This window comes from Dendrobates tinctorius, unplaced genomic scaffold, assembly GCF_039654945.1.
Source record: "Dendrobates tinctorius isolate UK_male_01 unplaced genomic scaffold, ASM3965494v1 ptg000231l, whole genome shotgun sequence".
Lineage (NCBI taxonomy): Eukaryota > Metazoa > Chordata > Amphibia > Anura > Dendrobatidae > Dendrobates > Dendrobates tinctorius.
Window position 1 is genome coordinate 3,900,801 of NW_027361898.1, and position 15,195 is coordinate 3,915,995.

General features: G+C 46.9%; 1 protein-coding gene across 2 annotated transcripts in view; it reads right to left on the reverse strand.

Annotated features, from left to right (window-relative positions):
• The window catches only part of TTF1 (transcription termination factor 1), a 138,548-nt gene that overhangs the window by 47,860 nt on the left and 75,493 nt on the right, over positions 1–15,195 (reverse strand). For both annotated transcript variants that reach the window (XM_073555973.1, XM_073555974.1), the window contains exon 10: positions 14,577–14,666. In XM_073555973.1, the coding sequence (XP_073412074.1) occupies positions 14,577–14,666 (90 nt within the window). The remainder of the gene's footprint in view (positions 1–14,576; positions 14,667–15,195) is intronic.

A 15,195-nucleotide genomic window follows, 5' to 3' on the forward strand; every position in this document is an offset into this window, starting at 1 on the left:
TTGGCGGACTACTATGATGTATTTAGTGAGAATGAGTCTGCGTCCTTGCCTCCTCATAGGAGTTATGACTGTGCAATTGAACTAAACCCGGGGTGTAAATTTCCTAAGGGTCGGCTCTTCAATTTATCTGTACCCGAGCACGAGGCTATGCGGTCCTATATTAAGGAGGCGTTGGAGAAGGGTCATATTAGACCATCCTCTTCACCCTTAGGTGCCGGTTTTTTTTTGTGGCCAAGAAGGATGGTTCTTTAAGGCCTTGTATTGATTATCGTGCCCTCAATAAAATTACTATTAAATATCAGTATCCGTTACCCCTGATTTCGGATCTATTCTCTAGAGTCAGAGGTGCTTGCTGGTTTACCAAGCTTGACCTCAGGGGGGCGTATAATCTTATCCGCATTAAGCAGGGGGATGAATGGAAGACGGCGTTTAATACTCCGGAGGGACATTTTGAGTACCTAGTGATGCCTTTTGGGCTCACTAATGCCCCTTCTGTCTTCCAGTGCTTCATGAACGATATTTTCCGAGACTTTGTCGATAAATTTTTGATTATCTATCTGGATGATATTTTGATCTTCTCCAAGGATTGGGATTCTCATGTGGAACATATTCGGACTGTGTTTCGGATCCTGAGAGAGAATTCTCTGTATGTCAAAGGATCAAAATGCCTTTTTGGAGTACAGAGAATTTCTTTTTGGGGATTTATTTTGTCTCCGTCAACTATTGAAATGGACCCGGCCAAGGTACAGGCCATTTATGATTGGGTTCAGCCCACTTCTTTGAAGGCCCTCCAGAAGTTTTTGGGCTTTGCTAATTTTTATCGGAAATTTATAGCAAAATTTTCTAGTATTGCCAAACCATTGACTGACCTGACCAGGATGGGGTGCGGATGTGTTGAATTGGTCTCCGGAGGCGGTTGCTTCCTTTCAGGAGCTGAAGCGTAGATTTACCTCCGCCCCGGTTCTGCGGCAACCTGATGTCTCACTCCCGTTCCAGGTAGAGGTGGATGCTTCTGAGATTGGTGTAGGAGCGGTGTTGTCCCAAAAGGATCCGGTAACATCTAAAATGAATCCCTGTGCTTTCTTTTCCCGTAAGTTCTCTTCATCTGAACGTAACTATGATGTGGGGAATCGGGAACTGTTGGCCATGAAATGGGCATTTGAGGAGTGGAGACATTGGTTGGAGGGAGCCAAACATCAAGTTGTGGTCCTCACTGACCACAAAAATTTGATTTACCTAGAGTCGGCTAAACGCTTGAACCCTAGACAGGCTAGGTGGGCCTTGTTTTTTACACGTTTTGATTTTGTGGTCTCTTTCCTTCCTGGAACTAAGAATGTCAAGGCAGACGCCCTCTCTAGGAGTTTCTTTGCTGATTCTCCTGTGGTGACCAAGCCTGCCACCATCTTAGGCGAAGGGGTAGTTCTTTCTGCCATCTCGCCCGATTTGAGACTTGCTCTGCAAGAGTTCCAGGAGGACAAACCTGAGCGTTGCCCCAGTGGAAAGTTGTATGTTCCTGACCAGTGGAAGAAGAGAGTGATGTCTGAAGTTCATTGCTCTGCATTGGCTGGTCATCCAGGTATTTTTGGTACTAGAGATCTGGTGAGTCGCTCATTTTTGGTGGCCCACCTTGTCTCATGATGTCAGGAATTTTGTGCAGTCCTGTGGGACTTGCTCCCGGTCTAAATCTTGTTCTCGCTCTAGTGGGTTGTTGATGCCTTTGCCGGTCCCCAGGAGGCCATGGACCCATATTTCAATGGATTTCATTTCTGATATGCCGGTCTTTCAAAGAATGACTGTTATTTGGGTGATTTGTGATAGGTTCTCTAAGATGGTTCATCTTGTACCACTCCCTAAGTTGCCATCTTCCTCTGAGTTGGTGCCTCTGTTTTTGCAACAGGTGGTTCGCTTGCACGGGATTCCTGAGAACATTGTATCTGACAGAGGAGTTCAATTTGTGTATAAATTTTGGAGGACGTTCTGTTCCAAGTTGGGAATTCAGTTGTCCTTCTCCTCTGCTTTTCACCCTCAGACCAATGGGCAGACAGAGAGAACAAACCAGACCTTGGAGTCGTATTTGAGATGTTTTATTTCCGCTGATCAGGATGATTGGGTTTCATTTTTGCCCTTGGCCGAATTTGCTTTAAATAATAGAGCTAGTTCTGCCACTTTGATGTCACCTTTTTTTTGTAACTTTGGTTTTCACCCTCGATTTTCTTCAGGGCAGGTGGAGCCTTCTGCCTGCCCAGGTGTTGACACTGTGGTGGAGAGAATGCACCAGATCTGGGACCAAGTGGTGGATAAGTTATCTCTCTCCCAGGAAAAGGCCCAGCGGTTTTCCAATCGACATAGGACCATTGGTCCCCAGTTTAAGATTGGTGATATGGTGTGGTTATCATCAAAAAATATTGCTATGAAGGTGGCTTCTCCTAAGTTTACGCCTAGATTTATTGGACCTTACAAGATTTTGGAGATTATTAATCCGGTCTCTTTTCGTTTGGCTCTTCCTGTCACATTTAAGATCCATAATGTGTTCCATAAGTCCTTGTTGAAGAGGTTTGTTGAGCCAGTTGTGCCTGAGGTGGCACCTCCGGACCCTGTATTGGTTGAAGGTAACTTGGAATATGAGGTAGAGAAAATTCTGGATTCCCGTCTGGCTAGACGGAGACTCCAGTATTTGGTTAAGTGGAAGGGTTATGGTCAGGAGGATAATTCCTGGGTCTCTGCCTCTGATATTCATGCCAAAAGATTGGTGCGTGCCTTTCATCGGGCTCACCCTGATCACCCTGGTAGCGTTGTTGAGGGTTCGGTGACCCCTCCTCAAGGAGGGGGTACTGTTGTGAGTTCATTTTCCCCTCCGTCACTGAGGCCTGGTGAACTCCCTATTCTAGTGAAGGAAGGTAGTGAGCCTGATTATCAGGCACCTGGGACTAATGAAGACGATTGGCTGAGTGGAGTCACTGACTGGATTTAAGGCAGCCTACTCCCTTTCTGCCCTGCGGGTGATTTCTCTGTGGACTCTTGGACACCAGTCTGATTCCTGCTCTCCTAAAAGCTAAGTTTTCTGTTTTGCCTTTTGCATCTAAGATTTGTTTTTGTTTTTCTTGCTTTTGGGATTCTGCCACTCCCTGCTGGAGTGTGCAGTGTTCCTTGAGCTCTGTCTTCTGAAAGTACCTGAGTGCTGATTTAGTTTTTGAAGCTTAGTTGCTTCAGGACCATTTTTATATCAGCTTGTTGGCTTTTGTCTTTGATAGGGTTTTGGCAGATTGCAGACAGCAGCCTTCCTATCCGTTCCTATCTAGGTAGTTCTTGGGCCCCATCTTTGCTCAGCCTGTCTTTCTGTCTGTGTAAGTGTTTTCATCTTGCTTCACCGTCACTATATGTGGGGGGCTGCCTATTGCTTTGGGGGTCTGCTCTGGGGCAGTTAGATTTCCCCTTTCCTTCTTTAGGCCTATGTATCTCTCCGGCTGTGATCGAGGGGTCTAGGTCATCGTAGGAACCCCCCACGGCTACTGCTAGTTGTGTTGATAGGTTCAGGGGTCTGCAATCTGATAGTTGCCAACTTCTCTGGTTTTCAGGACTTGGCTAGCAATTCTGTTTTTGCCTCCTACGGTGACTCAATCATAACAGGTAAGGTGCCATAAAAAATTTTTTACATTAGTTTTTAATGGAGAAAATATGAAAAGTAATTAAAGTTTTTATATTTTCCACTGTTAACCCCTTTACCCCCGAAGGTGGTTTGCATGTTAATGACCAGGCCAATTTTTACAATTCTGACCACTGTCACTTTATGTGGTCATAACTCTGGAACACTTCAACAGATTCCACTGAATCTGAAACTGTTTTCTCGTGACATATTGTACTTCATAACAGTAGTAAAAATTTCTTTGATATGACTTGTGTTTATTTGTGAAAAAAAATGAAATTTTTTTAAACTTTGAATTTTCACACCCTTAAATCAGAGAGATATGTTACACAAAATGATTAATAAATAACATTTCCCACATGTCTACTTTACATCAGCACAATTTTGGAACACATTTTTTTTGTTAGCAAGTTATAAGGGTTAAAAGTTGACCAGCAATTTTTCATTTTCCCAACAAAATTTACAAAACCATTTTTTCTAGGGACATCACATTTGAAGTCTCTTTGAGGGGTCTATATGATAGAAAATACACAAAATTGACATCATTCTAAGAACTGCACCCCTCAAGGTGCTCAAAACCACATTCAAAAAGTTTATTAACCCTTCAGGTGCTTCCCAGGAATTTTTGGAATGTGGAAAAAAAATGAACATTTAACTTTTTTTCACAAAAAATTTACTTTAGATCCAGTTTGTTTAAATTTTGACAAGGGTAACAGGAAAAAAAGGACCCCAAAATTTGTTGCGTAATTTTTCCTGAGTACTCCGATAACCCCATATGAGGGTGAAAACCACTGTTTGGGCGCATGGCAGAGCATTTGACTTTTTGAATGCAAAATTTGCTGTAACAATTGGCGGACACCTTGTTGCATTTGAAGAGCCTCTGATGTGCCTAAACAGTGAAAATTGTCCACAAGTGACACCATTTTGGAAACTAGACCCCTCAGGAAACTGATCTAGATGTGTGATGAGCACATTGAACCCTAAGGTGCTTCACAGAAGCTTATAACGTTGAACTGTGAAAAATAATCACATTTTCCCCAGAAAAATGTTATTTTGGCCGCAAATTTTGTATTTTCATAAGGGTAACAGGAGAAATTGTAGCATACAATTTGTTGTTCAATTTCTCTTGAGTACACTGATACCCCCATATGTAGAGGAATACTACTTTTGAGGCACAGTGCAAAACTCAGAAGGGAAGAGACGCCATACTGGAGTTCACACTCCCCAATAAATTCATCTAGGGGTGCAGTGATCATATTGACACCACATGTGCCTCACAGAGTTTTATGCCACCGAGCGGTGAAATAATACGTGCAATACCCTACATGTAATCAGGAAATATTTTTCAGACACAGAGTAAAGCTCAGAAGGCAAGGAGCGCCAGATTTTACGGTTTCCAGGTGCCCTGACCAACTGGGAGAGCCCATGAGGTGCCATAAGAGCAGAGCCCCCCCCCCATAAGTATCACACAGAATGGGCATTAGATACACGGCCCTGGGTCATATCTTGCATGATGGGCATTAGACACATGGCTCTGGTGCGTATCACACATGATGGGCATTAGACACATGACTCTGGTGCGTATTACGCATGGCTGGCAAACGAGCATTACATACACGGCCCTGGGACGCATCAAACATGATGGGCATTAAATACATGACACTGGCATATCACGCATGATGGGCATTAGATACACGGCCCTGGGACGCATCAAACATGATGGGCATTAGATACATGACACTGTGGCATATCACGCATGATGGGCATTAGATACACGGAGCATGCGTCCTTTTGACGCTGCGCCGAGCGCACCAAATTGCAACCTGTTGCATTTGGCGCTGGTCGGCGCAGCGTCAAAAGCACGCATGCGCTGCCAAACGCATACTGCGCACGGCCTGTGTCCCCAGTGCTAAAGATAGGGGACGCAGGACGCATGCAGCGTCATGCGTCCGTAGGCGGAGCTACTGGCGGAGGCGCAGCAGGGGGCGGGGCTTAGCGGCGGCTGTGCGCAGCCCGACGCTGCGGCCGTAAACGCTAATGTGAAACTAGCCTTAGCCTCACTCAGACCCATAGGCCTGTTTCACACTTACGTTTTTCAGATCAGTTGCAATCCGCGAAAATGGTGGAAAACGGATCCGTCTCCGTTTTCACCTCAACATGTGACACCGGACCGTTGTTTTGATGGATCCGGCAAAGGCTGGATTTTAAAGGAACCCATGCCAGGAAAAAAGGAGAGAGAGACTTTTTCACGCTCCCAGAACGGCATTCAGGGTTAAAAATGTTAACAGAGCAAAGCTTCCGGGCATGCACAGTTAAAAATAGCAGACCGTCAACAAAAAAAACCGTTGCAGAGTCCGTCTCATGCGCCCGGGAGACGGTAAAATTTTGACGCATCCGTCAAAATACGGCTGTGACGGACGACCGTCAGTCAAGATCTGCCACTAATGTAAGTCTATGGGGGAAAAACAGACCGCCCCTTTTTTGGCGGATCCGTTTTTTCCGAATTTGGCGGATTTTGACTGACGCCAAAATACTGAAGTGTGAAACAGGCCTTACAGTGACAAAGCAGAGCTGAGGCAATGCTCAAAGCACAGCAATGTGACAATTACACTACTGTGCTCAGATCGGTGGGAAGTGGAGATCAGCAGTCTGCTAATGTATTGCTATATATACCAAGCTGCTGGTAATCACTCACTGCCCCCAATACTTGCCTCTTCCCGGACCACTGCATGTCCTTTTACCGATCGCATGGAGCATTGTGGGTGGTTCAGGGGGAAACTGAAGATCACAGCATAGATGTGGACTTAAAGAAAAAAAAAAAAAAAAATGTCGCCCATATCCTATGTACAGGGGCTGTCATATTTGAGGTGTATAAGTGTCGTACTCAAACACTTACAAAATGAAATGCACTACTTTATTTATATTAAAAATAAATAATTCCTCACTGCAAAGAGTAAATGGGGAAAGGGAGGTGGGTACCCTCACAACAGAACAATGGGAGGCTATTCTTGAATATGTCCCGAAGATCTCTCTAAGCGAGCAGGCACGGCTCTCCCAATTATATGTAATACATAGAACATACAAAACACCGCTGGTCCTATTCAAGGCGGGCTTGAGGGGAGACTCTAGCTGCCCTAGATGTGGCACAGACCAGGCCGGACTGTTACATATGTTATGGTCGTGTCCGCGGCTGGTGGCATACTGGCTGGTCGTTATCAACAAAATTGGGAGAGCTTATGCATGTACGCTCGACAGGAATCCAGTGCTGTGTGTTTTGGGGGAGGTGGGTGGGATACCTGTCTCAGAACATTACAAGGTGGCAATAGCGAGGTTGCTGTTTGTGGCACGCAAACTAATAGCACGAAAATGTAAGGATTCGGAACCCCCTACTAGGAGGGAATTTATTGCTCAGACACGTATGGTAATGCATTTAGAGGAAAGCATTTACAGGCGAAGGCATGGTGAAAGAACTTTCGAAAAAATATGGGCCGCCTGGATGGCGGTGACATGATTGCTAAGACTCTCAAGTATGCCCGGCATAAGGAGTATTGGGGGAGGGGGGGATGGCTTTGATTGTATTATTACAAGATATGTGAATTGTTACATGTATATTGATATCCACTGTTTATTGTTTAAAATCTTTTGAAACCTAAATAAAAATAACTGGTTTAAAAAAAAATAAATAAATGATTTATATAATCAATAATTATTAATACAAATTGCGGAAACTTCCCTTTAATAGGACACAATATGAGTGCGGCAAAGGGGTCAGTATTGGAGGGGTCATAAATAACAGTGGGATACCAGAGAAACCAGTAATGCAGAGATTGCATATAAGAATTGATAGTTTTTTGTATAATCATAAAACTAGCCATTGAATGTTTAAATCTACACGAAAGAAGGTTTACGCATCACCACATACAGAAATTCTTTACCATTCAAGCCGTGAGAGTATCGAATATGGATTCTTTATTGTACTAGCAGTGGGACTATGGATGTATTACTGGACGAGAAGTGAAATGATAGATTCTTAACTATACAAAGAGACTAAAGATTATTTGCTGTATGAGCATTGAAATTATGGATTCATAACCATAACTGTACTGACATTGAGAAAGGATTCTTCACAAAGCAGTAAGACTATGGATTATTTACTGTAAAAGCGGTGGGGCTATAGATTCTTTCTTGTAAGTGTAGTGAAACTATGGATTCTTTACTGTAAGAGCAATGAGACTATGGATTTTCTACTGTAAGAGCAGTAAGCCTGGATTCTTTACAATAAGCAGTGAGACTATGGATTCTTTACTGGACAAGCAGGGAAACTATGGATTCTTTACTGGACAAGCAGTGAGACTATGGATTCTTTACTGGACAAGCAGTGAGACCATGGGTTCTTTGCTGTAGGAGTTATGAGATTATGGAACTCTCTGCCACTTGATGCTGAGTTCAGGGCCTGGCTGCCTTCTTGGAAAATCTATTACGGCTTATGGGCACTAGATTTCTGAATGTGAGCTGTAGATAAAGGGATCTTGTCTGATTGCCATGTGTTGAGTAGTATGGAGCCAGTTTTAGATTTGAACTCAGTGTTTCATCCTTGAGAAATATGAAAACGGAAAAAAAGGAGATTTTTGTGTACTCACCGTAAAATCTCTTTCTCTTAGCCTCTAATTGGGGGACACAAGACCTTGGGTGTTATGCTTTCTGTCCACTAGGAGGTGACACTATGCTTAATCTGAAAAAGATTTGGCTCTGGCTCCTCCTCCACAGTATACACCCCTGGGCGGCATCCGCCTTACCTCAGTTTTTGTACCCAAGCAGTAGGAGGAGATAACAAATCCAACATAACCAAGCCTATAAACAAAGGCTACTATGTACAGCTCAAGGAACAATATGAGTACCCAACATAATAACAGCCCGCAAGGGCAACAGGGTGGGAGCTGTGTCCCCCAATTAGAGGCTAAGAGAAAGAGATTTTACGGTGAGTACACAAAAATCTCCTTTACTCTGTCGCCTCATTGGGGGACACAAGACCTTGGGACGTCCCAAAGCAGTCCCTGGGTGGGAAGCAATGGACGAATATTGTGCTGACAGGTCCCTAGACTTGGGACACTGCCTCCTGCAGTACCCGTCTACCCAGACTCGCTTCCACTGAGGACTGAGTATGCACACTGTATTGTTTTGTAAACGTGTGTAAGCTAGTCCAAGTGGCCGCTTCACACACGTGTTGTGCTGAAGCCTGGCGTCGAATGGCCCAGGAGGCTCCTACCGCCCGTGTGGAATGTGCCGTGATACCGGCCGGAATAGGAGAATTGTTTAGGCGGTAGGCGTCATGGATGGTGGCCCTGATCCACCTGGCAAGGGTAGCTTTTGAAGCCGGTAAACCCCTGCGAATGCCTTCTGGAATAAGGAAAAAAAGGAATCAGACTTCCGGAAGGGTGGAGTCCTAGACACACACATACGCAATGCCCTGGCAAGGTCAAGCGTATGCAGGGCCCTCTCCACTCTATGAACCGGAGCCGGGCAAAGGGTCGGTAATGAGATGCCCTCATTGAGGTGGAAATCAGACACAACCTTTGGAAGGAAGGATGGAACTGTACGGAGAACCACCTTGTCCTGGTGGAAGAATAGGAAAAGCTGTTTGCAGGAGAGCGCTGACAGCTCAGACACCCTGCGTAGCGAGGTGATTGCCACGAGGAAGACCACCTTTTGTGATAAAATTCGAAGTGGAACTTCCTTAAGAGGTTGAAAAGGAGGTGCCTATAGAGCAGTTAGGACCAAATTAAGGTCCCACGTATCCAGTGGACGTCTGTAAGGAGGGACCAATCTGGAGACTCCCTGAAGAAACGTCCTGACTTGTGGTTTGTTAGCAATACGCTTCTGAAAGAGCACTGAAAGCGCTGACACCTGACCCTTAAGCGATCCTAAGGATAGGCCGGCGTCCAGACCTGATTGAAGGAAACCACGAACTTTCGGAAGAGAGTAAGGGAACGGAATTCGCCCGCGAGAGTCGCACCAAGTAAAAAACGTTTTCCAGATACGATAATAAACTTTGGCGGAAGCTGGTTTCCGTGCCCTGATCATGGTTCTAATGACGTCTGGAGCAAACCCTGCCTGGGTTAAAACCCAGGTTTCAAGGACCACACCGTCAAATTGAGAGTCCCTAAATTCTGGTGGTAGAACAGGCCGTGAGACAGGGGATCGGGACGGTCTGGAAGATGCCAAGGGGTGTCTGCTGTAAGCTGAAGGATGTCGGCGTACCATGTACGTCTGGGCCAGTCCGGCGCAATTAGGATGGTCGGAACTCCTTCCTGTTTGATCTTCCTCATGACTCTGGCCATCAGGGGAAGAGGTGGGAAAATGTACAGAAGCTGGAACTGAGTCCAGTCCTCAACCAGGGCATCCGCCCCGAGCAACCTCGGACCGCGTGTCCTTGCCATGAAAATGGAGACCTTGGCATTGAGATGAGATGCGATTAGGTCCACGTCCGGAGTCCCCCAGCGATAACAGATCCGACGAAAGATTTTGGGATGGAGACCACTCCCCCGAGTCCATTTCCTGTCTGATGAGGTAGTCGGCTTCCCAGTTGTCCACACCCGGACTGTGGACCACTGAGAGTACTGATTTCTTGTTTTCTGCCCAGCGAAGGAGACGCGCCACTTCTCTCATTGCCTGGGCACTGCGAGTCCCACCTTGGTGCTTCACATATGCCACTGCCGTGGCATTGTCCGACTGCAATCTGATGTGAGAGGCCTTCAGCAGATGGCAAAAAACCTTTAGCGCCAGGAAGATAGCTCATATCTCCAGAATGTTGATGGGCATGGTCGCTTCTATTGGAGACCACGTGCCCTGTGAAGTAGGTGCACTGCACCCCATCCTGTTAGACTCGCATCGGTGGTCAGGACTTTCCATCGACTGGGAAGAAAGAATTTTCCTTTGGCCAGTACGGGTGGTTTGAGCCACCAGTACAGTGATTTCCTGGTTGACTCCGTCAGTCGGAACTCCCTTTCGAGGGAGAAAGGGTTCCTGTCCCAGGATCTGAGAATGGCTAGTTGAAGAGGTCTGAGGTGGAACTGGGCAAATGGTACCACCTCCATTGCTGCTGCCATCCTGCTAAGGAGTCTCCTGGCAAACCGAAGAGATCGGCAAGGTATGTGGATTAACATGCGAACTGCACAGCGGATAGCTTGTACCTTGTCCTTGGGAAGGTGTACCAGACCCCTGGAGGTATCGAATAGGATCCCTAGGAAGATCAGTAACTGACTCGGGAGTAGTTGACGACTTCTTAAAGTTGACTAGGCAGCCTAGACGAGTTAGTGTGTTTATCGTGATCGAGACGCTGTCTTCGCAGTCTTTGACAGTAGGTGCCTTGATGAGTAGATCATCCAGACATGGGACGACCACTATGCCTCTGGAGTGTAGGACATCCATGGTGGCTGCCATAACCTTGGTGAATGTTCTGGGAGCCGTGGCTAATCCGAAAGGCAAAGCCACGAACTGGTACTGATTCTGCCCTATTGTGAACCTGAGAGATCTTTGATGAGCAGGCGCAATAACATGCAGGTATGCCTCTTGTATGTCTATGGAGGCGAGATATTCTCCCTGTTCCATAGCCGCAATGATGGATCGAAGGGACTCCATGCGAAACTGCCGAACTATTACAAACTTTTTGAGTTGCGTTAGGTCCAGGAATTGGCCGAACGCTGCCTCCCTTTTTGGGAACCACGAATAGGTTGTAGTAGAGTCCTCGGAATCTCTCGTTTTCGGGAACCCGTATTATGACTCCTGCTTGAAGGAGAGAGAGACACTATTTCCTTGACCCACCTGTCCTCTGTAATAGGCAGCCAGACTTGCTGAAAGATTAAAAGTCGACCGCCTACAGGTGGGGTGTCTTACGTATTTCGTGAGTCATGACGAGGAGAAATTCTGGAATTTCCCTCCTTTGGGCTTTGCCTGGCCTGATGTTGACCGCCAATTCTTGTCCGTCCTCTGTGCTGTCCTTTGGTTGTCCCTGTGAGGGGGAACGGTTGTAATTCTGTGAAGGACGTGAAGCGGCCTAGCCTGAGGAGTTCCGAAAAGACCGGAACCTAGCCTGGTTACGTCGCTTAAACGTACGTTTAGGTTGCGGTTGGGGAAGAAAGGTACTCTTACCCCCCGTGGCATTGGAAATCATCTTGTCTAATTTTTCCCCGAAAAAAATCTCCCACTGACGTACGGGAGATCCGTAAGAGGCTTGTTTGAAGACGCGTCCGCTACCCATTCTCACAGCCAGAGGATACGTCTGCTTGTAATTACATTCGCTGCTATACCTGCTACGCCTCTTGCAGAATCAAAAGCTGCAAGGCGTATGTAATCTGCAACCACCGCTATCTGAACTAGTTGATCGAACATCTGAGGAGCAGACTTTTGGAGGCTCTCCTGCAATCTTTTGGCCCATTCCAGAATGGCCGTGGCTGCCCACGTTGAGGTGAAGGCGGGAGCCAGGGAGGCTCCTGCAGCCTCAAAAATTGAACGAGCCATGCGCTCAACCTGCCGATCTGCTGTATCCTTCAGGGTTGAGCTATCTGGCAGTAAGAGGAGAGACTGTGCTGCAAGCTTAGAGATAGGGGGATCAATTTCCGGTGGATCTGTCCACTTCTTGGTCTTTTTGAGCTAAAAGAGTATCTAGCCCTTTTCTACGGTTTTATTTACGGTTGGCGAATTTTTTGGCATGCTGCGAAAAATGCTTATCAAGGATGTCATGAAAGCTTGGGTGATCAGAAAAAAAAAAAAAACTTTAGGGATTTCAGGGCCCCTCAAAACAGATCTTATGTTTTGGGGGTTCTTGGGGAGCATCGGATAAAACCAGCACCCGATGAATAGAAGTGATAATGTCCTCAACTAGCGCTGTATTGCTAGGAGGACAAGGAGCCTGAGACTCCTATGTTTCCTTTTCTGATTCGGAGTCACAGATGCCCTCTGAATCCTGCGCATCACTGAGGCATTGCCTGGAGGGAGATCTGGACCGCCGCTTTTCCATGCCCGAAGATCTCTGTGGAACGAGACGGTCTAGGAGACCTAGAATTACGGTGTCTCTGCCTAGAGCTGGACGACCGTGAGCCATGGGAGGACGTAGCTGAACGTGACCTATGGGGCCGTTCACTACTAGCACTGCCAGGGACTGCCTGTCCGCTTATAGCTGGGATATGACCCTGCATAGCCTGAAGCAATGTGGAAGTCAGCGTATTTATGGACTGTGACATAGATGCGGCCCATACCGGCATGTCAGTGGAGTTGAAACAGTGACAGGAGCCTCTTGGGGCACTGACCCAGCATTTTGTGAACAACTCTAGCAGTACGGTGCATGTTGCCACTGGGAAGATTGGCTTTGCAGGCTGAACAGACTGCGTAACAGCAGATAAACCTGTTTTTTTTTTTTTTTTTTTCTTCTTCTTCTTTCGGACCTGGAGACCGACATAGTGCACTGAGTGCCGGCAGGTTATTCTGACCAAAGACCTTACAGGGGTGGCTATGCAGAGGAGCGCTATAGGGAACCTATAGGGAGTCTGCGTCCACAGATAATATCCTGCTGTGCCTTACCCCACCGGTGTGCTCCTAGATCCGGCGCCAGCAGAAAAACTTCGGTTCTGCGCCCCCTGGAGACTGTGCAGCGTTCTTGAGTAATATAGCAGCGCTGCTGTCTTCCCTGAGGTAAAGAGGTGGGAGGGAGGAGGGGCGGAGAGCAGAAAAAGGGTGCGCAGCCAGGCAAAACCGCGCCTTCCTGGCTCGATCCGCCTCCTGTATGACGCTGTGCAGCGTCATTATCATCATCCAGGGGGGCAGGCCGGGGGCGGTAACAAGGGCGGCGGCTTCGGCTTAGGCCGAAGCCGCGGTCTAAAGTACAAAATCCTGCCCGGGAAGGGCTCCAGAGCAGCGCGGTAGTCCGGAAGGGGGCGAAAAACGAACCAAACCCCCCCGGATGAGTGCCATATCGCCCGGACGCCCCTATATACGCAGCGCAGCCCTGTGAAGGGTCTTTTTGACCCCTCTAGAGGGCTGACGCTGCCACAGGGACAGGAATCCCTGCATACTGTGGCCCAAATATGACAGCCCCCGGCCCCATAGCAGACCACAGCAGTGCTGGGGCTACAATAAAGTTAGCGCTGCGAACGCAGCTCCTACCTGTGGCGTCTCAACCTAACATCCCTAGAGGGGGTTAGGGAGGGCGCTTCACCGCCATCAGGAGGAATTCTTCCTCACCTCAGCCTCAACCCAAAAGGCCCAGGGCCTGGGGAAGGAGGGGGGTTCTCGACCTCGAACCATGCACCCGAAGGGCTGGGGAGGGAGCGACATGGGGAAGAGCCATCTCTACCTCAACCGGGTACCGCTAAAAAGAGGACCGAGGAGGGAGCCATGCTGGGAGTCTCAGAGAGACCCTCTTTTCTTCATTTGTGTCAAGAAGAATCTTCTTATGGTGTGCCTCCTTGCGACACTAAGCAAAAACTGAGGTAAGGCGGATGCCGCCCAGGGGTGTATACTGTGGAGGAGGAGCCAGAGCCAAATCTTTTTCAGATTAAGCATAGTGTCGCCTCCTAGTGGACAGAAAGCATAACACCCAAGGTCTTGTGTCCCCCAATGAGGCGACAGAGTAAAAACTTTAGGTCTCCTCTGGATCAATATTTGGTTTTAGATATGAACTCAATGTTTCATCCTTGACAAATATGAAACTGGAAAAAAAAACCTAGAGATGAACTGAAATATAAATTGGTGTACATGCATAATGTGTGTAGGCCCATGTTCACACTGGCCACTAAACAGACAAAACCCAAGATAAAAACAAAATAATCAAATACCCTGTAATAAATAAATAGCAATAATGCATGAAAATAATGAGCAAACTGTCCTAGAGATAAATGTGGCTTCAGACGAGCGCATGTCATTCAGCCGCACAACGTACCATCGGATTACTTTTATGAAGGCTTTTATTTTCAGTGTCTTTCCAAAAGGATTTATGTAATTGTTCATTCGCATAATCATCAAGTTGAGCCTAAAATATGAGGGAAAACATAAGAAATGATAAACTGATAAGACAGGAGCAAAATGTGAATATTCTGCAAATATTGAACATCTAAGCCTCAGCACAAGGAATTACAGAAGTGACAGATGGTTAAGCTACTTCTGATGCCAGGCCTCTCTTAAAGGGATCCCCGGTATGGAAGTTAGGACCGTTCCACTCAGCGCTCTGGTTCTGACCCCAGGCCTCTCAAAGGGATATCTGGTATGGAAGTTAGGGCAATTCCACTAAGTGCTCTGATTCTGACCCCAGGCTGACGGGATGATGTGGGATATTAGTGGTAGTAGTTCGGTGGCTCTGACGGGATGATGTGGGATATTAGAGGTAGTAGTTCGGAGGCTCTGACGGGATGATGTGGGATATTAGAGGTAGTAGTTCGGAGGCTCTGACGGGATGATGTGGGATATTAGAGGTAGTAGTTCGGAGGCTCTGACGGGATGATGTGGGATATTAGTAGTAATCCGGTGGCTCTGACGGGATGATGTGGGATATTAGGGGTATT